We start from the raw sequence: 22,248 nt of genomic DNA on the forward strand, positions 1-22,248 counted from the left end.
AAAAGTGTTTTTATTATCACTACTAAGATTCCTTTAAAATTTTTTTTTTTGTTTCTTATGCTTAACGTTGTTTCCTTAAATCAGACCCCTTATTGACCTGTGATCTCCTTTTCCTAAGATTAGTTGAATTCTAATTCTCCTGAATAAATTCATATTTATTATAAATTCTGGGGTAGTATCTGAGTTATAGGAAATTAATAAATATTTAATGAGTAGTCATTGGATGAGGATGTTAAGCTTTAGATATAGTTTAACATAGCTCCTTTTTTTTTTTTTTTTACTTTATCATCATTTGTTGATAGATTTGTTGATAGAAGATAAATGTAGAAATTACTACATTATCTAATGTACATAAGTACATTACTTCATACTAACTTTTTAATTAGCAAGCAACAATTTGATTGGAGACTGTACATTTAGACAAATGGCTAAAAAACCACTTAGAGATTTTGCTAAAAAAACTACTTAGAGATTTTGCTAAAAGATTAAAGGAAATAGTTCTGAATCGTTTACTATAAAGTGTTTTTAAAGTTTGGAATGTGACTAGTTTGTTTTTCTCCTGAATTTTCAAGGACTATATTGTGCACCTGAAATTAAAAAAAAAATCATCAAAACCAATATTTCAAATTAGACAAGACCCTTTAAAGCTGAAATCTGAATTTTAGCACTTTTATTTTTCCTCTAAATCCAGACCTAAGACACTATCTTTTGGAGAACTATTTTGTTAAAGCTAACAGAGACTTTTTCCTTTATGTTCTAGTTTGGAAACACCTGCTACTGCAATTCAGTTCTTCAAGCACTTTATTTTTGCCGTCCATTTCGGGAAAAAGTTCTAGCTTACAAGAGTCAACCTAGGAAGAAAGAGAATCTTCTTACGTGCTTAGCAGATCTCTTTCACAGTATAGCCACCCAGAAGAAAAAAGTTGGAGTAATACCTCCAAAGAAGTTCATAACAAGGTTACGAAAAGAAAATGGTAATTTTTTTACTTCGAATATACGTATATCTATTATGAACTAGTCCTACAGAGTTTACATGCTTGAGTAAGAATTGCTTTGTTTTCAGGATATCCTAATTCAGATTTTATTTGATTTAGTTACTTGAAGTTTTGTGTATCCTTTAGTGAGAATGAAAATTTTGGGTCCTCTTATAAGCTTCATATGGATATGATTTATGTGTACATGTTTCTTTTAGAATGTAATATATTGTTTTGAAAAATATTTTTGAGGGAAAGTCAGATGATGATGTTTGTTGAGGATCATAGTATTTAGAGATGAATTTAAAGATTAATCCGCCTCCCCATTTTATAGATGATTAAACAGAACCCAAAAGACGAATAAATATTTTATATTCATGCAGGTATTAAATAGCAGACCCAGTATTTGAACCCAAATCTATTGAACTTTCCCCCACAGTATGATTCCTAATTCAGATCTTTGCATTTAAACTAACAAGCAACATTCAAAGTTGAATATTTTAAATCTTGACAAAGTTCAGTGTAAGGGCTTAGATTTCTGCCTAGAAAAGAATTATAAATAAATGTTTTCCCCTCCCCCTTTTTTCTTCTTTTACTACTTGAACTATGTTCAATTCTAACAAGCTAGTTTCTTTTATTTTTTTCTCAATTACACGTAAGCAAACATTTTTAACTTTCTAAAAAAAATTTCACTTTTGTTTTCTCTTCCTTCATCATTGAGCAGGCAATTTGAGATAGCATTACATATATGTAGTCATGCAAAATATTTCCATGTTGGCCATATTGTAAAAACAAAATGAAGATCAGGTATTGATCTTTCTCAAGATTTCTGGAAAATAACAATTTGACCCAGGTCCTGGTGGGTACTAATAGAATGCTGTGATGGTTTTGATTTTTCTCTCTTCCTGGGCTGGGTACTGTATAAATGTTTATTCCTCACTTCCCTTTCTACATTCTTACTGTTTCTTGCACAAGAAATCAGCATTTTGGCACTGTACCTCGTACATAATACATAATAGGCACTTAATAAATGTTTATTGAAATCATGTTATATCCATGTATATATATCCAAAATCCAAATTGACACTGTGTTCAGAATGTTCCTAAATGTGTTTAATAGCTTTGGAACATATTCTCATTTTTTGAAACAAAGTTATAATGGAACTATATCGAATGCATTTTGGAATCTAAAAAAAAGTATTAGTATACTGTGCTTTCACACTATCATTAATCCTTCTGTTATTGCAAACAGTTTAACTCAGCCATGTGTCCCACATTACTCTGTAGACATGCATACATTAAATCCATGTTTATGTTGCCCATAGAAGCTGGAAGACCTTGGTTTGTCTTGATATGATTTCGGTTGTATTTTTCAAATCCAGTGATATGTTGCTCTTTTTATGCAGTACAGTGATATCTGCTTATTCCAAAAGTAATCATGTATTTTTAAAAAATTCTTTATCATGGAATATATATATATATATATATATATATATATATATATACATATATATATATATATGTATATATATATGTATATACACACACACTGTTAAATATATAAATTTATTTTGTTAGAATCCACACGTTTGACATGTGATAGTAGAAGTGAAGAAATGTAGAATGTGCTACACTCGCCATGTTTACTATCATTGCAGTTGACTAGCATGTCATGTCAAACTAGAGAAACAGCAGGCTAAAGACAACTTTGTGTATAAATGTATAAATATAAATATTTGTGTATAAATAATTCATTTCAGAAGGTCATAGCTGGCCTAATTCAAACTATATATAATTCTTGGGAAAGCAAGCACAAGGAGGAGTATGACAGAATCTATAAAACTTATGAACAAAAATCAGCAAATATCTATGCAGTTACTATATGTATAGCACTATACAAAGAATTATAATACAAAGAAGTATAAAAATTATTGTGACTTCAGGGAGCACTAAATGCAATTTGGAGGAACAGGATATAACTTTGTGAAAAGTTAAATAGTTCTGTGAATAGTTAGGAGGGACTGTGTAGAAGGTGATGAGTTTTAATCAATGGTAGGATTTGATGGCATTCTAGGTGAGCAAGACAGTGATAAAATATGTATAGACAAAAGAAATGATGGGTTTTGGAGGTAACAGTTTAGATGGTTCACAGGTTTCACTAGTGACTAGTCCATTACACAAATAGGTTTTTGTAATGTTCTGGTTTAGCTTTCTGGAATGTAGAATTCCTATTCTAGTCCAGTGCCACCTTTTTATAGGTGAGGAAAATATGGCCCAAAGAACTCAAGTTGGTTTGCTCCAAATCTCTCAACTATTTTAATTTCAGAATATTTGTTTTAGTCTAGTTTTAGGGATCTAAAATGAAGTGGGTTTTTTTGTCTCCTTTTTTGTTTCTTCTACTACATCAAGCTTGCAAAGCAAAGATTTTTTGTTAAAATATAGCTTTTTATTTCTTATTCATTGATCTTACTCTTGTGACTTTTAATCAGTTCATTTCTCTGTATTTCAGTTTCCTATTTAGAAGAATTTGGATACTGATTCTTGTTCCTAACAATTTGTGTGATTCATTGTCTTTATGATAAAGTGTTTGTTCATTTGTAAATAACCACATGAGAGAGCTGTGAATTGTAAAGTGTATTGTTTGAATAATAACTTAATTTCTAAAATGAAAACAAAGACTTTTTTGGTGAATAAGAAAGAAAGCAAATTAAGGAAGAAACGTTTTAAACTTTTTTTTTTTTCTTAAAGGCTCAGATAAATAATCTCAATTATTCAAGGATGTATTCCTTGAACTTTATATTTCTGTATAGACATGCTTCCTTTTCCTAACTCAAGAATTCTTTTTTAATATCAAAACAAATAGATAACCTTAACGAGTTACCACCTAAACTGTTGTTTTGATCAGTTTTCTATATTTGGTTTCATTTAATATTGCACATTTATATGAAACTTTATCCCTTTGTTAATAATTTAATATTAATTTGTCTTCATGTTATAGAACTTTTTGACAACTACATGCAGCAAGATGCACATGAGTTTTTGAATTACCTACTAAATACAATTGCTGATATTTTGCAAGAAGAGAGAAAGCAGGAAAAGCAAAATGGCCGTCTACCTAATGGCAATATTGACAGTGAAAATAACAACAGCACACCAGACCCAACTTGGGTTCATGAGATCTTTCAGGGAACATTAACTAATGAAACCAGATGTCTTACTTGTGAAACTGTAAGTTTTATGTTCAGCTTTTTGTTTAGAACATTATTATAGTTCATATTTTGTTGATGGAGAATATGAGAGATGAACTTGAAAATTATAACATCTTTTTGAAAGATAAATACTAGTATAAGATTAAGTGTTTCATATTCTCTAATTGCAATAAAATTTATACTTTAAATGTTAACAAACTCATTGTATCAGATAAGTTATTTTAATAACTTATAAGTTTCTGTATCACACTACTGATATTCATTGAAAAAGAAAACAGTTATTAAAATGTATGAAATTATAGTAATCTCTGTGGTAGCATACCAGTTTTGTTTTTTTTAAAATCTGTATCTTTTAAAGGGTAGAGCAGCCTTAGCTAATGGTTTCCATTGTTTATGTAGTAATATCTTCCCTTTACACAAAAATGAGCATAACCATACTTTTCATAAAACAGCTAACAATTTTTAGCTCATATAACACGGAATTTCCAAAAAACATCTACAACTTTATAAATAACATTTATTGATAAAATCACTTAAAATATTCATATTTATAACTTATAAAGTAACTAGTAATATTTAAGTTCTGTATGGGCTTGCTTTTCCAGTCCAGAATTTCTCAATCTGGTGACATCAGTGATATTACTAGGTTTAATTCGTTTTCCATCACCATTGATTTGTATTTGGTTTGAACTAATTTATATTTGATTTTTAGCTAAAACTTTGTTTCTGCATTTGTTCTACTTAAACTCTTTTGTCTTTGTTTGAACTACTCTTTTGCCCTATTGGGTTTCTTTTCAAATTAGTTATCTATTCAAAAGGTAGTATTAAACCTAAAATTGGATATATTACATTTAATTATTGATAATTTTGAATAGTTATATATAACCATACTAGAGTTATTATTGCTTTTAATTGAAGTTTTTGGGAAAAACCAGCTTGTCATGTTGTGTTTTCCAAAGAGAATGAGGTAATTGATTTAATGACACTTTTAACTTCCACCTAAATGTTTAATTTCATGTTTCATGTTCAAACATAGCAAACATTGTTATAACAAAGTTCGTTTTTGTCATTAGATTATGCTGACATTGACATTGTCAGATCATGCTAATATTGAGAAGACTGTAAGTACTCAAATTTAGCCTCATGCATATACCACATTAGTCACACTGGGCTTTATTTTCAGTTGAAATATATTTGTTATGTTGTTGAATTTCGTTTGAACTTTATTTTCTTTGTATTTATAATTTTAGTAGGGAAATGTGAAATAATTTTGACCATTGTTTTGGTCCTTTTAAGAGGTTCTCAGCTTGCCATGTGTTCTTACCAAAACATAAGTTTTAGAACTCACACAAGATGGTATAAGCAAACTAGTTTATTTAGGGGAGCTACTCAAAAAATTAAGAGCAGTTAGGGAGAATGATGGAATTAGAGCAGATCAGCTTAGTTCCCTCATGTGCTATTGAGCTCTTTGATGGTGACCCAGAGAAAATGAGACACTATTTTCCAAACTAGTAAAGAAAGTCTGTTGAGTTTTATAGGATTTTTATCTTAGTCTAACACCCCTAGCTTTGGGGGAAAAGAGCAAGGACCTGGAAACTGGTGCTGATTGATTCATGCTTCTGGGGCTTGGGAAGACTCCTTGAGAAATGTAAGATAGTTGATAATTCAATTCCTGTCCTCAACAAAGGGGCTTCTGTCCTTTACTGTTGATCTTAATCTGTTGGGGTGACTCAGAGTTTTTTGAGATTTCCTGATGTATCTTCCTTTAGCTAGCTTCTGTATTTTTTCTTCTTGGAGGTGTTAACTTTCTGCCTGCAGCAAAACTACCCATTCATTTAATAATGTATTTGGAAATTGTTTAACAAAATAAATAAAAATACAATACAACATAGATGATACCAATTTATAGTTTATAGAATTGGTTATTCAGAAGAAGTTTTTTTTTTTCTTTTATAAATTTGTAATTTTTGTTACTGAAATAAAAACCAAGACTATATATATATATTTACTCCATGGTAAGGCTAAAAAAAAAAAATCAGTTGTGTTTCATTATTGACAAATTATAAGAAGGAAGAATCTCACTATGAAAAGTACAGTCCCATAGATCAACACATTATCAATAAATTTACATAAGAACTCTGTTTTGAAGCTGAAACTGCTGAGGCAGTCAAATTGTAGATTGGTTTCATAATATCTTAAGTTCTTATAAATTAAGCTTTGAGAAAACAGAGGCAGCTACTTGCAATCTGGATAGAAGGCTGGCCCTGAAATCTGGAAGCCCTGAGATTACATTCACAACAATCCTGGTAGACTTTATGCTTTTCTGAGCCATAGTGAATTATATGCAAATTTCTAGATAGCTGATTATTTAGAGGAAGGAGCCAAAAATGTTAGTACATCTGAAACTCTATTTAATTTTAAAGCTAAATCAATCAAGAAGTTTAATTGCCTAAACTAGGACCAGAACCGAAGTTTTTTGCCTATAATTACAGTTTCTTGTCCATTATATCCAGCTTCCTTCTGTCTAATTAAAGGATAATCAAAAAGAGACTTGTTTAATCATTTTCAGTCGTGTCTGACTTTTCATGACCTCATTTGAGGCATTCTGCTTCTGAAGTTTCTGATAATTTCACAATTCTGTTATTCTTTAAGAGAAGCTATGTGAACAATAGAGACATAATTTATGCTTCTGCAGAAAGAGAGGGGGGAATCTATGTCTTTTAATATTATTTGAAATTAGTTAAATATAATGTTTTATAAGTTATTTGAATATAAAATTCAAAAATATAATCAGGTAGAAAAGTATACCATAATTTCAATTTAATTAACACCGCAGTGTTGGACAACCTGTTTTGGCCCATGAAGGCTAAAAGATGACATATCAATTTATTTGGTGACACTATTGATGATGAAATGACACAAACATTGAGAAAAGTAACAAATATCAGTAACATAATGACAATATGCATGTCAAGGCTCTTTTGAAGTTATATATTCATAATAGAATATAATTTACGTTGTTGGATTGGGGAATGGGATTTTCTAATTAGTTGAATTTTCTAATTAAGAACAAATTTTTTATACCCATAGTTGGTAAAAAAAAAAAAAAAAAAAATTATATGAGGTACCTTCCAGAAATTTTCTAAAAAGATATGAAGAGGATTTTTCCTTATGAAGATTTTGGAATATATCTTCCTTTCTGTAGGTGAAATTTTTTTTTTTTAATGGGATTTTACAAATGTCTGTTTTTTAAAACTTGTATACTTTTAAAAGCTTTTTTATTATAAATTCTGACTGTTTATTTAAAGTATTAATCATTTAAAAAAAAAAACAAAAACAGCCCTGCAGTGAAAAGACTTTTTGTGTTCAGGAAAGCATGGCTTGTAATAATTTTGGGTCTTGGATAGCCATAATTAAAACATGTAAAGTCTTTCAGAATGATTTCTGAAGCTTCTTAATTTTCAAGTTAAGATCTTCCTACCTTTCACCAAAATCCTTGAAAACATTCTGGTTACTTCATTATTGATTAAGGAATGTATTTGTTTTATATATAACAGTGAAAAAGCCATTAAAAAACCCAATGCTTTTAATAAGTCCTTTGTCTCTGCCCTTATTTTATTCTAGAACAACTATGGAGTACCTGTGCAGATCATATTTTACCCTTTTAATTCAGCAAACTTAAATTAAGCACAGACAGTATGCAAAGCTTTGGAGATACAAAGATTAAATGATAGTTCCAGCCCTCAAGTACTATTTCCTTTTTGATCTGGTGTCAGTTTAATTAAATTTCTGGGAAATATGTCTATGAAGAAACAAGACTCAAACTTAGATGATTATAAACAGACTTCACACCAGTGACATAAACTATATGTTAAGGCAATTTTTAATTTATGTAGTCAGAATAACATCTCAGGTACTCTGTATGATTGAAGAATGAGATTTTTCTAGTTAACTGAATTTTATAATTTACTGAATTAAATGAAAGTCATTGATTGGTAGATATAGTATATACATAGAAAAACAATAGGATATTGTGGATAATCAGATTACCTTTTTTTAACCCTTGTCAAAAATCTTTCTAAAATATTTCAGTATATAGTTTAATACCATGTAAGACAGACACTAGTCAAACTATATACTCTTCCTCAACTTCTCAACAAAAATCTTCTATGGGAGAGAAGCCTTCCTGTTAATCAGATGAGCTGGGTCCAAATCCAATACTATTACTACCCATGCAACCTTGGAAAATTAATTCAGTATACCTGGCTTTGGTTCCAGCCTGTGTAATTGAGGGCATTAGGCCAAATTATTTTCTAGTTCCAAATATGTAATTAATGAAAGAGGGCTTTAAAAAAAGTTGGAAACATTGCAACAGATTAAAAAAAGATTTTAATGTTTTTTTAGGAAGTTATTTTATCCTTTATAATAGAATAGTTATTCCCCTGATGGTTTTTGAAGAGGAGAAAGACATACTCAGAACTGTGACCTAGGAAAATGATTTTGACAATTTGATCAATTAAGAGGGATTTGAGTCAGGAGATCAACTAAGTTATAACAGTCTAGGAAAGAGGGTCTACACTAGGGAGGGTAAGGATTGAGTGGAATGAAAGAAGAGGTACAAGAAAAGACTAGACAAGGATTGGGAACTGACTGTCTATGAAGGAAAGGGAAAACAGATTTACATATTGGAGGTGATAATTGAAACAAACTCTTGAAATAATTATCATAAAGAGGAAGAATATAAAAAAGAATAGAACAGAGCCTTGGATAATTCATACTCAGGAGGATCCCATTCTGAATCAAATGAATAAAAGAAAAAAATTAAGTTGAATTTAGACAAAAAAGAGTCAGTGATAGTGTATGCTGTCTTTATATATATAGGATGTATATATGAATATATATATAAGCTTTGGTAGCTTAAAATTGCACTGAGAGTTTTGGATCACCCTGTATCAGATAGATAGAAGTCAGCAAGTATTTATTAGGCACCTTTTCTGTATTAAGTACTGTGCTAAGCACTAAGTGTTCAAGAAAGGCAAAAAATAGCCCTTGCTTTCAGGGAACTCACAATCTAATGAAGAAGAGAGATCACATATCCACATACAAGATCTGTACTGGATAAATTGTAGATAATTTCAGAGAGAAAGTATTAAAGTTGAGGAGGACAGTCAGTGTATGGCTTCTTGAAAAAGTGGAAATTTAGCTGATACTTGAAGGAAACCAGGGAATCAAGAATATAACAATTCCAGGCATGAGGTGTGCAGCCCATGAAAAAAGTCCAGAGTCAGATATGAAGTATTTTTGTTCAAGTAACATCAAGGAAGCCATGAGAAAGGGAATTGTCAATTAAAGAAGCTTTTGAAGGAGATGGAATGCAGATAAGGTTGAGGGTATAAAATGAGGATTTAACTTTGGCCAGGAAAATAGAGCACTTCATCCTTTGAGGTTAGAGCATAAGAGGTCTTAAGAATACAGTGGTTTTTAGATAAAAGGGAGATGATCAGCTCAAGAAAAATGGCCTTTATTTTATTAGTAAAGAAGCATGGCCACCAACTGAGGAAAGGGTGGGGTAGAGAGATCAAAAAAGGTCAATTGGAACAGAACAATTAAGTTTCTTGCTCAAGGTCATGAAGGTAGTAAGTGACAAGGCTGGAATTGGGTCTGAGACTCAAGTCCTATGACTCCAGGTTCACTGCTTTTTCCATCAAGCCATGCTTCCTTGCCCTTGCTATTGAGAGGAAATCAGGCGATTAGGAAAGGATTGCTATGTAACTCATGTGTGATTGATTGTATATCAGGAGTAACAAGGAAAAATTAGGGGATGGTGCTGAAAAGTTGTGTGGTCATCACTGCCAGACATCATTTTGGAACTCTGTAATACCAGGCTTTGTAATAATTCATTTGAAAAGATCATAGAATCATAGAGAGGTGGAAGATACTTTAGAAATTAATGAGTTCAGTTCCCTTATTTTACAGATAAAGAAACTGAGGCACTGTGTCCAGGATCACAGAGCTAGTAAGTATCTGAGGCAGGATTTAAACTCAAGGCTTTCTTCCTTCAGACCCAGCACTTTCTACTGTGCCACTTTTTTATATTTCAGTTGTGCCCAACTCTTTGTGATCCCATTTGAGATTTTCTTGACAAAACCTTGGTTTGCCATGTCTTTTCCAGTTCATTTTATAGATGAGGAACCGGAGGCAAACAGGGACTTGCCCAGCATCACACAGTGTCTGAGCCTGAATTTGAACTCAGGAAGATGAGTCTTCCTGACTCTTGTTCCAGCACTCTGTGCATTGATGTAGCTGTTGTTAAAGTTTGGAAGAACTTTACATACATAATCTCATTTGCCAATTATAGCAAACATGCAAACTTATTTTCCTCATTTTGTGATTTGTCCAGAATCATAGTATTAAGTATCTGAGGCAAGATGCAAAGTCAGGTCTTTCTAATTCCAGTTTTGGTACACTGTCTACTAGCTAGTTGGATATAACCATGTAAATTAGTATGGCTGTGGGGTTCTGGTGAGATAAATTGTGTAAAGAAACAGGAATGAGGGATGGAAATAATTTTTTCCTTTTTTAAATTTTATTTTATTATTTTTTTAACAGCGTATATGATACTGATACAGGATGTCACAAAACTCTGTGCAATTTTAGGGTATTAAAGTGTGTGTGTGTGTGTGTGTGTGTGTGTCTGTGTGTGTGTGTGTGTGTGTGTGTGTGTGTGTTGGTTTTTCATAAATGTGTCCTATATATGCAGACAGAATAGTTCAGGCTATATAAGATTTTTCATAAAACATTTTTTTTAATGTGTTGACTTTAGGGGGAAAAAAAATTATCTACCCATTATTCTGTACTGCCTGAGAAGCAGAATAGGCCACAGTAAAAGAACTTATTATACTACAGTTTCTCTTGAGAATTCAACAAACATTTTACTGATTTATGTATCCCAAATAGAATGTCACATAATTAGCCCATAAAGTATTTTGAATTGCAAAGAAAGTAGTAACAGTTTGCATTGGTAGATGGAATTTCCTTATATGCAGGTATACTATATTAATGAAATAACTGTTTAAGTCCTATTCTGGCACCTATTTCTGTAATAAAAATTTCTAAGCTCCAGTGATCTATTTGACCATATCAATAAATTAATAAGTATTTATAGCAAACAATAAGAAACAATATTCAGTGCTTTCATTGTGACATAGCAGTCCTTATTCTTCTATGATTGTATTTCCATCATGATCTGTACAACCTCTGTCCTAATCTCTGTTATATTCTCTTCTTTCCTAGAAGTTTACTTCATTTCTGTCAATACTGAAAACATTGAGGGGTATTCACCCTGAGGGTTTTATCTCTGTAACATAGTGGATACAGTGTTGGATTTGGAATTAGGAAGCGAAGATTTTTTTTTTTTTTTTTTTTTTTTTTTTATAAGTGAAGTGTCTATCTAATGGCAATTTCTGTTCTTAATTAAAAGAGCAATCCCTAATCATTATTTTTAAAACCCACAAAAACAAACAGAAGATGGTTAGCCAACTAGAATTTTAAAATTTCTAATTTCTCTGTTGCCTGCTGACATAATTTCTTAGCCTTATTCTCAACAATCCTCCCCAGTGTGGTTCTAAACCAACTCTATATTTAAATCATTCTTTTCCCTTTTGTACTCTTAAATCTAGTCAACCTGTATTAAACATTGTTCAAAAAAATGTCACATGTTTTTGTTCATCCTATTTTCTGTACCTGAAATGCTTTTCTATTTTTTGTTAGTCACCTCCACAAAAACTTTATTTTCTTGAAATTTTATACATTCTTCAAGACCAAATTCAAATACCTTATGGCATTTTCCAGGATAACCTACAGTCTTGAGTAGGTCAAAAGATGACCAGTCATCTAATCTAACCCTTATGTAACCAAGAATCTCTTCTTTAACATATATCTACTTTCAATTTGCAAATGTTGCATGAAAGTAAACTTAATTAGCTTTAGGGTCCATATCACTTACATTAAAACTGTAATTTGGAAAGTTGGTTGTTGTTTTTTCTCCCCATTGTATCAAGCCAAAATCTGTCTCTCTGTAACAGAAGCAGTTATGGAGTAGAATAGATCTCATCCCTGTTACATGTAACAGTTTTTCAAATACTTCAGAATAACTGTAATACTCCCCCTATTCTTTTTTCTCCAACTTCATCATACCTTGTTCTTTCATTTGAGCCACTTTTGTCATTGTTTCTAATCCTCACACTATCTGGGTCACTCTTCTGGGTACATTCCAACTTGTTAGTGCCCTTTTAAAAATGTAGTACCTGAAATTCAAAGTTGTTTACAGAATCTGAATGAGAAAGAATCTCAGATAATAGATCTAGTCTTTATCTGTAAAAGTAACTTCTCAATATGAGCAATGAGTAGTCATCCAACTAGTGATTGAAAATCTCATATGAGGAGGGACTTGCTGCTTCTTCCTTTGGAGCCTAGATTTTAATAGGAAGAGAAGACTGATATAGAAATATGGTTATTCAAGGAGGGTCTCTTTGGTCCAGAAAATTATAGAAATGCTGATGAGAGAGATGGGAAAAGAAATTATGCACCCATTCCAAGAATAATGGAATAAATTTATTTAATTGCTTTTATGTACAGTTGTTTACATATCTTCTTTCCCATTAGAATGTGAATCCCTTGAGCAGAAACCATGGTTTTGCCTTTTTTCCCCCTATCTCTTGCATTTAACATCTATAGTTACTTTGTAATCATTGATAAATGCTTATTGACTAAAATGCAAGGATTAAAATTACTTCAGAGCATTATTTTTCTGCTCTCATTGGCAAGGTAGTTGATGACAAATTGCCAGGGGAATAGAGAAAACAGCAGGTTTGGAAGAGGGCCTGGTTTTGAATCCTGACTAGTACTGACTATTCATAGGACCAAATTACATAATCTCTACTTTATCATCTCTAAAGTATGAGAACATTGGACTTAGATGCTCTATATGGTAATTTGTAGCTCAAAATCCCATGATACTATTCTCTTTTGTGTTATAATTTTCTAGGACATATTTTCTCTCCCTTACTAAACTGTAAATTCTTTGAGAGGACGGTATTTCTTATTTACTTTGCAATTTCTTTTTGTCTAAATTGGAATTGGATTTTTCCCAAAGTTATTTTTAATGTAAAGTTCTAAAAGTATATTGCTTACATTATTAATTTTTTAAAATTATCTCATATATTGCCTACAGATAGGAGATGCAGTTTAGATTTAATGCTTTAAAATTGTATATTAAAGATTGTGATTTTTAAATTTTATATTGAAGAAAATATATAATATGAATTGCCAAAATTATGAACATCATAAAAACACTAATTTTTCTTTCATTAAGAATAATACTTTGAGTCTTTGTGACCTACAAATACAAAATGACAGTCTGTGTTTTTATTGAATAATCCAAATCTTATAGTTTACTTATAGAACCTTTTAAAACAATTTGTATGAATACACTTCTCTTAATGCAATGTATTGAGCTTAATATTTATCATAGTAGTTGAAAAAATTGATGTTTCTCTCTTGTTTCTACAGATAAGTAGCAAAGATGAAGATTTTTTAGATCTTTCTGTTGATGTGGAGCAAAACACATCAATTACTCACTGTTTAAGGTATAGTTACATAATTTTAAATTGATTTAAAAATTCATTGTAAACATTTTTGATTGGGATATTTTAAAACATGTACATAATATATTTTGTTGATCTTTTTTTTAAAGTGAAAATTATCACATTCTTTTTCAACACATCACTCCTTTTCCCCCTATTTAGTGAACTATGTTTTTTTAATAATTTTTGCCATTTTGCTTGTTGTTATGTAAAACTTTATAGAGTTGATTTATATTACTTTTTATTAGTGATTCTGAACATCTTTCATATGGTTTTTAATATTTTTCAGTTTATCATTTGAGTACTTCTTACCGATTTCCTTTGAGAACTTTTCCATCTAGAAATAACCCTTTATTAAAATGTATTTCTGTTAGTTCCTCATATATCTTAGATGTCAGACCTCTGATCAAAAATTTGTGTTAAAGAATTTTGAAATTATCAGTTTTATTTTTGTGTTTACTTCTGATCCTGTTTTTGATTTATAGGTTAACTATATTTTAGGTTTTATGGGTTAGTTAAGATTACCTTAGGTATATTTAGCACTTCATATCATGTGTGTCCCCTTTTATAATCAGGTTCTATGTTTACTGTTAGTTTGTTATGGCATATATTGTAAGATATTGGCCTAAAACTGTAATTTTTGCCAAACTTCTTTGCAGTTGTTCCACATTGTCTTATCAATTTAGAGGTTCTTTTCCAAGTAGTTTATATTTACCATTATTTTCTAATATCCATGATATAATTTTTCATTTGAATTTTTACATAGGGGTTTTAGCAACACGGAAACTCTATGCAGTGAATATAAATATTACTGCGAAGAATGTCGCAGCAAACAGGAAGCACACAAAAGGTAAAATTTAATATGTTCTGAATGTTGGTGATTATTAAATATCTACAAAGGATTTTCAGCTCTCAAAAATTATGGGAATCATATATGTATATATATTGACAACCATTGAAGCTTAAGAAAAAAAAATCTTTCTAATGAGCTTTTACAAAAGGAATAATCTTAGATCTGATTACATATCCCAGTTTTTGTTCTAGTCAAATAAGAGATTTGACTATTTAGAAGAGATTCTTTTTTCTTTAAAAATAGGAAAGGATTTTAATAATCTTTTCTTTGTTAATGAAGAAAAGCAGTAATGTAATTGATTAAAACAGTATCCTCCTCTGTGTGTGATTTAGAAAATAACTTTCTATAAAGTTATAAATTAGGTGTATTTGAAGATTGAAGATCTTTGAATTTAGTTGCAGTAACAGTCTTAAAGCTAAGCTTTGCTATGTTTGCAACATTAGTAGATTGGATACTTGATGATAAATTCTTTGGCTGTGGCAACCTATGAAACAAAGAAACTTACAAAAGCTCTTCATTCCTGTGTTCTGAAGTGACAGTAACAGAAGAAAAAAAATTAGTGTGTGCTAAGAATTGCACTTTTTTTTTTTTAGACCTTTTAGGAATATTGATATCCTAAAAATGAGATCCTTTTTCAGTGACTATCAAAAGATTATACTATTTGAAAAAATGAATCATCATAATCTTTGCATTCTCACCCTAAATGATATCAGAAAAAAAATTAATAGTTAAGTGAATGGATAAATTTGAGGAGAAGCGTGTTTTTTAAAAAGTGAAATTGCATTTAAGTATGAAATGCTTTGATTTGCCTGACTTTATTGCCCAATCTGACTGATTGGTTAAATTGAATTGTTTGTAAATTCAAGCAAATTATGTATAGCTCAAATGTACATACTTGGTGTTGTAGATAAGAACATTAGATTGAAAGTCTGCTATATTTGTGTTCATATTCTGCCTTCAACATCAGCTGTGTGACCCTAGATAAGTCTTAGTACTTAAGGCAATTCTCCAGAATTGTCATAGACTGGAATGCTTTGGGATCTTTCTATATAGCAAAAACTTAATATAAATTGATGGATTTTGGTACTCTAATTGAATAAAAATTTTAAGTTTAATATAACTTTCATTGAAAACTTTCTCTTATTTGGGAATGAATTTAGTTGATTATATTAGATGGGGACAAATATATTTGTGGTATTGATTTTTGTTGAGAATATGTACTTGATGGACACTGGTGATTTGTTTTTGCAGCTGTGAAACTGATAACTATATTCTGGAGGGTTTTGAGTACAGGTAACATGAAATTCAAAATGGGGAGACAAGTTTGTGGAGCATTTTATCCATGTAGATACTTTGGATTTATGTTAAAATGATCTAATGTTATTGAGTTGGTAATAAGATGTTTTTATTTTCTGTTTATAAACTTGGATCTCACCAGTTGTCATTGTTTCCTTTATCTTCTTTATGCAGTTAATTCCAAAAATCTATATGCTTTCAACTGTCCCTTTTACATAGAGACAATAGATTCTCACAAAAAAAGCCAGGAGGGCTCTAGTATTTGTGGTGGAGTTGGGGATGGGGGTGTGTGAGGGACCATAAAGAGAATGAACAGGAAGATCCTAACAGCTTGGACTAAGGAACTGGGAGAATGAGTTTAAACAAACAAAAAACAAATAAATAATAAAATAGTAAATGAAGATTTATTAAGTACTTACTATGTGCAGGCACTATGCCAAGTTCTAGAAATACAAATAGGAAAAAAATATATAATCCTTGCCCTCAAATAGCTTAAAATATGAGGAGGAAAGAAAACACACAAAATGAAGAGGTATGTGATAATGGAAGGTACATGATGGCAGATACTTTTGAGAAGTCAAAAGTGATCCAGAAGTAGCTCAACCAGGTGATAAATGAGATGTCTGAGCTGAGCTCCTTCCTTAAATGGAGGTTTGGAGTTCATGGTATCAACCTTTCATACAGAGGGGCAGAAAGTGAAGATAAAGTAAAGAACTAAAGCTAAGGAATCATATATAAGATAATGAGGTTTTCTCAATGAGTTTCCTCAGGCATGGTGAAGAAGTTAGAGATGTCTCAGAATAGTATACCCAGGTAACAAATAAAGAGATGTTCAAAATGCTTCTTACAAAAGGATAATCAGTGTTTACTGGTTATGTTAAAAATAAATTTGCATAAAGTCTTATGCAGGAAGTTATTTGTGCACCAAAAAGTGGCTTGCTGTATCTTTCAGGTTCCCTCACTCTCTGGCGTCTAGATAAAATGGTCATGGTTTGATGGTTACCTTGTGCATTAAGTGGGTCCTATGTTCTTCTGGATAATTCAGGGCAATGGAACAGGAAAAAAATTCTCTCTAGACTTGATGATTAGCAATTGTACCTATGCATTAATTATATAAAGTAAAAGAGTAATAAGCACAGTAACATGCTAGAAGCTGAGACTCAGTTGCTATTGTTACCTCACTTTTCCACCTTCCTGCCTGCAACCCCAAAATGCAGCATTTGACTTTCTAATATTGTATTATTCATAATAAACATTACAAAAAAATGTTCAAGAAGGTAATTGTAGCCTATTTACCAGAATCTATTTTAGAGAGAAATTTGACAAAGAATTTGATAAGAACCTTTAAATCAACATATACAATTTTGGTGACTTTTGTGCAAAGGTAAGCATAGAGAAAGATAAAATGTTTATAATGAACGGGGAGTGACTGAATTATTTATGAATCAGCTGTCTACAGACAGAACATGTACTTATTAAAAAGTAGAAACCATATTCAATGTCAAATTCAAAGAAATTATTAAAATTATAAAAATGAGAACCTATGACATGTAGTGGAGGTAATTTCAATCTGACTTCATTTAAACAAACTGCTGGCAAAAAAGAGAAATTGATGGAAGAGTAAATATTTACATCAATTGTCATCATTTCCTGAGTAACTTTAAACACTATAAAGAAGTTACTACCAGAACACCCCTGAAAATCCTTATTAGAAAAACTTTTGATTTCCTTAGTAACTGGAAAGATGTTATGCTAACTTAGAATTAAATTTGTTAAATGCTATGTAAGAGCCACTCAATTGAGAAATCGTCAAAATATGAATAGAAAGAATTTTCAAAAGAAAAAATTCAGGCCATTTTATGAGTCCTGTGAAAGAAATGCTCTGAATTAGAGAAGTATTGACACAAAGTTCTACCTCATACCCTTCACATTAATGAACTTTTGGAGAAGCTGTGTATTTGACCAATCATTCTAGAAAGCAAATTGAAATCATAACATAAAAATCACCAAAATATACTCTTTGACCCAACAATAACTAGGCCTCTAACTTTAAAAGGGCAGAGAGGGAAAAGTCCTATTTTTACAACAAAACAAAACCCAAAATATATTAACTGCTCTTTTTGCAATGACAAAAATCAAAGAATGTTCATTAATTAGGAATTCGATAGAGTATATTACTTCAGTGGAATATTGTACTGCTGCTCTTCTTTATTCTCAGAGAGGGCCATGACATCAGTTGGGGTGATGTCATGACATGCAAGTGAATGGATGTAAGTGAGGGAGGCCTATGTAAAAGCCTCCCTTTCCCTCCAGAACCCTCTGGCTCAGTAGCCAGCCAGGATGACTGGAGATGGCCCAGAGACAGTGGGAGGCCGGGGCCTTTTATATGAAGTGAAAGAGTAACATGCTAGAAGCCGAGTCTTGCTCAGGTCTCACTTTGTCTGAGGCAACAACATATATCAAGAAATCATATGGTTTTGGAAAAGCAGAGAGCTCTTGTGGTCTTGGATGATAAGGTGTTTGTGACTAAATGGCTTTAGGAATTCTCAAGCATTCCATATTGTGTACTATTAGTAGAGATCTGTTGACCTTTTCTTTGAAGGCTCTAGGTGGGTCTATAGTGCACAGAGCACTGGGCTTGGAGTCAGGAAAACTGAAGCTCAAAAATGGCCCCATCCCCTAGCAGGGTCACTGTGGGCAACTCACTTAACCTCCCTGTGTCTGGGCTTTCTTCTTAAGGCCTGAAATGGACTCAGACACAGCACCTGCCCTCAGGGCGGCTGTGAGGGTCTAGTGAGAATGGGTAGTGTAAAGGGCAGGTCTCACCAAGCTAGAAGGGCTTTGAATGGGAGGCCAGTAATCAGTTTTTGTCTTCTCTCTGATGATTACCTCGGGTAATTTGCAGATATTTGTAGAAGGCTGTCTCCTGGATGATGATTTTGTTTGGTTATAACAACTCTAAGCCTTTTAGCACATGACATAATTTACATTATGTTGCTTTGCAGATATGTTGACAAAATCATAGTTCATTAGACTTGGAAGAGAGCACTGAAGCAAATTAATATCACTTCATTTTACTTTTGAAAAGTTGAAGGCCAGAGAAACTAAATAATATATCTAAGATCACAAAGAAAGGAAGCTGTGGTGTCATTATTTGAATCCATTATTTGAACTTTAGAGGCTCTCCTTTTCACTGTATTATGCTGGTACTGTCAAATTGGAGAATGTATCAGATGGCTTAATAGAGTATTATTTACTGTTGATAGCTTTAGTAAGTCAGTCTTCTTCAAAGTTGATGGTTTTGCTTTCGTTGCCCTAACACCTCTCAGACCTTTTTGTATTTTAACCATGCCACTGATTTTTTTTTTTTCCTGATTCATTTCAAAGTTGTGACAATTATTCTTTTCGGGGGGGGGGGGGGGAAGTAGTTTTAGAGGAATTCAGTAGACACTGTAGTGGTTTTTGACAATAAAAGAAATTGACCAAGTATGGAGAACAAGTATCAGTATAATATTATTTGATCCCACAAGCAGAATGTATAAGCATCTTCTATTCGTTATCATGTCTTTGTTATATTCTCTCCCTGACCATGAGAACCTTGTCTTTTTCTTTTTTATTTTTTTAAAGGTAGTCACTATTGCTTGATTCTATTGCTTTATGTGTAGTCTAAACTAAGTAAAATTAGACCATTTTCTTTTTGTACCTAGTAACTCAATTGATAGTCTTGGTTTTAAAATATTAATGAAAAGTGTTACATTTTCTTATAACATTTGTTAGATGAAGAATTGGAATGATTGGAAAAGTTAAAAAGTAAGCTATATAGTGAGCATTTTAGGAAAAATAAGTTATAACCATATTCTAATTTTGTGGTCTGTAGATTTTTTATGATCTTAATCTGTGTTTTTTCATAACTTCATAAGCCTGTATTTTAGTGATTTTGTATATTTGATTGTATATTTTGATATTTGATTTTTCTAGTGAAGATCCCTCTATTTGGAATTATGGGAAATTAACTAAATGCTATTTAGGGTTATGGTGAAGATTGATTTCAAAATGTGGAGCTGTCATTTACTTAATCATATGTAAACTGAACAGTTTGTTTATTTTATACATCTTCTAATACCTATTCTTAGAGTAGAGTTTCTTCTTTCCTTTATACCATTTGCCCCTCTAGTATAGATATATCAAACTTTCTGGGTGGAATGGCTATAACCAAATTAAAATGTAATTGGAAAATGTTTAACTTAAAAATACAATACAACATACAGAATGCTAATTTGTGGCTTTCTGAGACAAAATGCAATTTTCTAGGATTCTGTTCTGAGTTTGACACTTCTACTCTAGTTGAACATTAATGCTTATACCTTATTATGTCTGCCATTCTGTTCGAATTTAATATTATTAGATATTTCTACTCTACTGTTCCGTCATGTCTGACTCTTTGTAGCTGGAGTTTTCTTAGCAAACATACTGGGCTGGTTTGTCATTTCCTCCTTCTGTTCATTTTAGAGATGAGGAAACTGAGACTAAGAGAATAAAGTGACTTTTCCAGGGTCACACAGCTAAGTATCTGAGGCTGAATTTGAACTTAGAAAGATGAGACTTCCTAACTCCAGCCCAGAGCTCTCTCAACTGTGCCACTTAGCCCTTCCAGCTGTATCCTCTTCTACTATAGATTAAAGAGATTATTATTCTATTAAATATAGAAATTTCTAGGGCAGTGTAAAGGGGTTTTTCAAGTTATGACATGAATCTGTCTATTAAAAGGAGAGAACAAGAGAAATGAGTTTCAGAAATCCTTTTTCCATTTAGCCATCAATATGAGTTTTCCTTCTTATTACTTTTGGATGATGTGATCACACATCACTTGTGATCTCAAGTCACTAAATTTCCCTGGTCTTTTTCTCATCTGTAAAATGATAGGTTTGCATTATATAATTTCTAAGCTAGCTTGTACTTGCAAAACTAAAGTTTTTTTGAATATTGAATTGTAAAATTTTATTGTTTTAGTTTCAAATTGTCCAACCAAACTATTAGAAAAAAAATTCATCTATGTTTATCAGAGATATTTGTAAATTGGTAAAATGATCCACAATAATAATTTTAAGATTTTAGTGTATAATTTTTAAATTCTTTATATTTAAGACAGGAAAAGACCTGTTTGAATTTTTCCAAAAAGAAAAAAAGATTTTTCTAATAATTGCCTTAAGTTTAGTCAACTGTTGTAGGAATGCAAAAGAAAATTATGATTGAATGACTTAATTTAAAATGCATGTTGATTGAATTCTATTCCATAGAGACAACTTGTGCTTTTGTTTTTTTTAGTGGTACTTTGGACATATTTTTTTGACTTAAAAAAAAAAATTCCTTAACAGGATGAAAGTAAAAAAACTGCCCATGATTTTGGCGCTGCACTTGAAGAGATTTAAATATATGGATCAGCTTCACCGATACACAAAACTTTCTTATCGGGTAGTTTTTCCTTTAGAACTTCGACTATTTAACACTTCAGGAGATGCCACCAATCCTGACAGAATGTATGACCTTGTTGCTGTTGTGGTTCACTGTGGAAGGTAATTCATGTATGTTTATCAGAGACATTTGTAAACTGGTAAAATAATCCACAATAATAATTTTAAGATTTTAATCTATAATTTAAATTCTTTACCTTTCCAAATAATATACCTTCAGAAAAAGAGTGCTGATAGAGAGCAAGCTGTGGATGCCAGAAGGCCTAGATTCTAATTTCTCTTTTGACAATTGCTAGCTCTACCTATCTGAACAGGTCACTTAACCTCTCATGGACCACACTGCTCACTAAGGCTCTTTGCTATTTTGCATTGGCAGAGGAGGGGTTCCTTATACCACTGAAAACTGAAATTCCATCTCAATCTTTCTCAAAAATTCCTCCTGAGATTTAATTGTATTTTATGGCCTACTATGTGCAATGCATTATGCCTTTGTTTATGAGATTTATTGTAAAATCCAGCCAAATAATTAAGGAAAGCATATTTATAGTATAATTATAAAAGCCAAACAAATTCTTAAATTCCAAATAAGACAGTTTTTACTACCTGTTTATAATTTTCTCTGCAACTTTTTTTTTCTAGATAATTATTCTTCTTCCTTGTCTTTAGAAAATTCTCCAGTAGTATGTTCCATCAGATAGAAATTACACATTTTCCTATCCCTTGTTGCTTGTATTCTCTGTTTCATGGAGAAAGGAATTCATTAGGAAGTCAGAATGAAAGGCACTATTCTTGAATCTGTGC

At 31.5% G+C, this 22,248-nt stretch overlaps 1 protein-coding gene and 1 long non-coding RNA gene across 8 annotated transcripts in view; one reads left to right on the forward strand and one right to left on the reverse strand.

The window, feature by feature from the left end:
* USP12 (ubiquitin specific peptidase 12) overlaps nucleotides 1–22,248 on the forward strand; it is a 128,576-nt gene that overhangs the window by 100,758 nt on the left and 5,570 nt on the right. For 4 of the 7 annotated variants that reach the window (XM_074303598.1, XM_074303600.1, XM_074303599.1 and 1 more), the window contains exons 3-7: nucleotides 761–974; nucleotides 3,973–4,202; nucleotides 13,754–13,830; nucleotides 14,594–14,677; nucleotides 21,352–21,549. In XM_074303598.1, the coding sequence (XP_074159699.1) occupies nucleotides 761–974; nucleotides 3,973–4,202; nucleotides 13,754–13,830; nucleotides 14,594–14,677; nucleotides 21,352–21,549 (803 nt within the window). The remainder of the gene's footprint in view (nucleotides 1–760; nucleotides 975–3,972; nucleotides 4,203–13,753; nucleotides 13,831–14,593; nucleotides 14,678–21,351; nucleotides 21,550–22,248) is intronic. The other 3 variants (XM_074303603.1, XM_074303602.1, XM_074303604.1) reach the window with 1 other exon arrangement.
* LOC141563053 (uncharacterized) overlaps nucleotides 1–22,248 on the reverse strand; it is a 99,056-nt gene that overhangs the window by 73,098 nt on the left and 3,710 nt on the right. The window contains exon 2 of the long non-coding RNA XR_012488315.1: nucleotides 22,051–22,183. This is a non-coding gene — a long non-coding RNA (uncharacterized LOC141563053). The remainder of the gene's footprint in view (nucleotides 1–22,050; nucleotides 22,184–22,248) is intronic.

Source organism: Sminthopsis crassicaudata, chromosome 3 (assembly GCF_048593235.1).
Source record: "Sminthopsis crassicaudata isolate SCR6 chromosome 3, ASM4859323v1, whole genome shotgun sequence".
Taxonomy (NCBI): domain Eukaryota; kingdom Metazoa; phylum Chordata; class Mammalia; order Dasyuromorphia; family Dasyuridae; genus Sminthopsis; species Sminthopsis crassicaudata.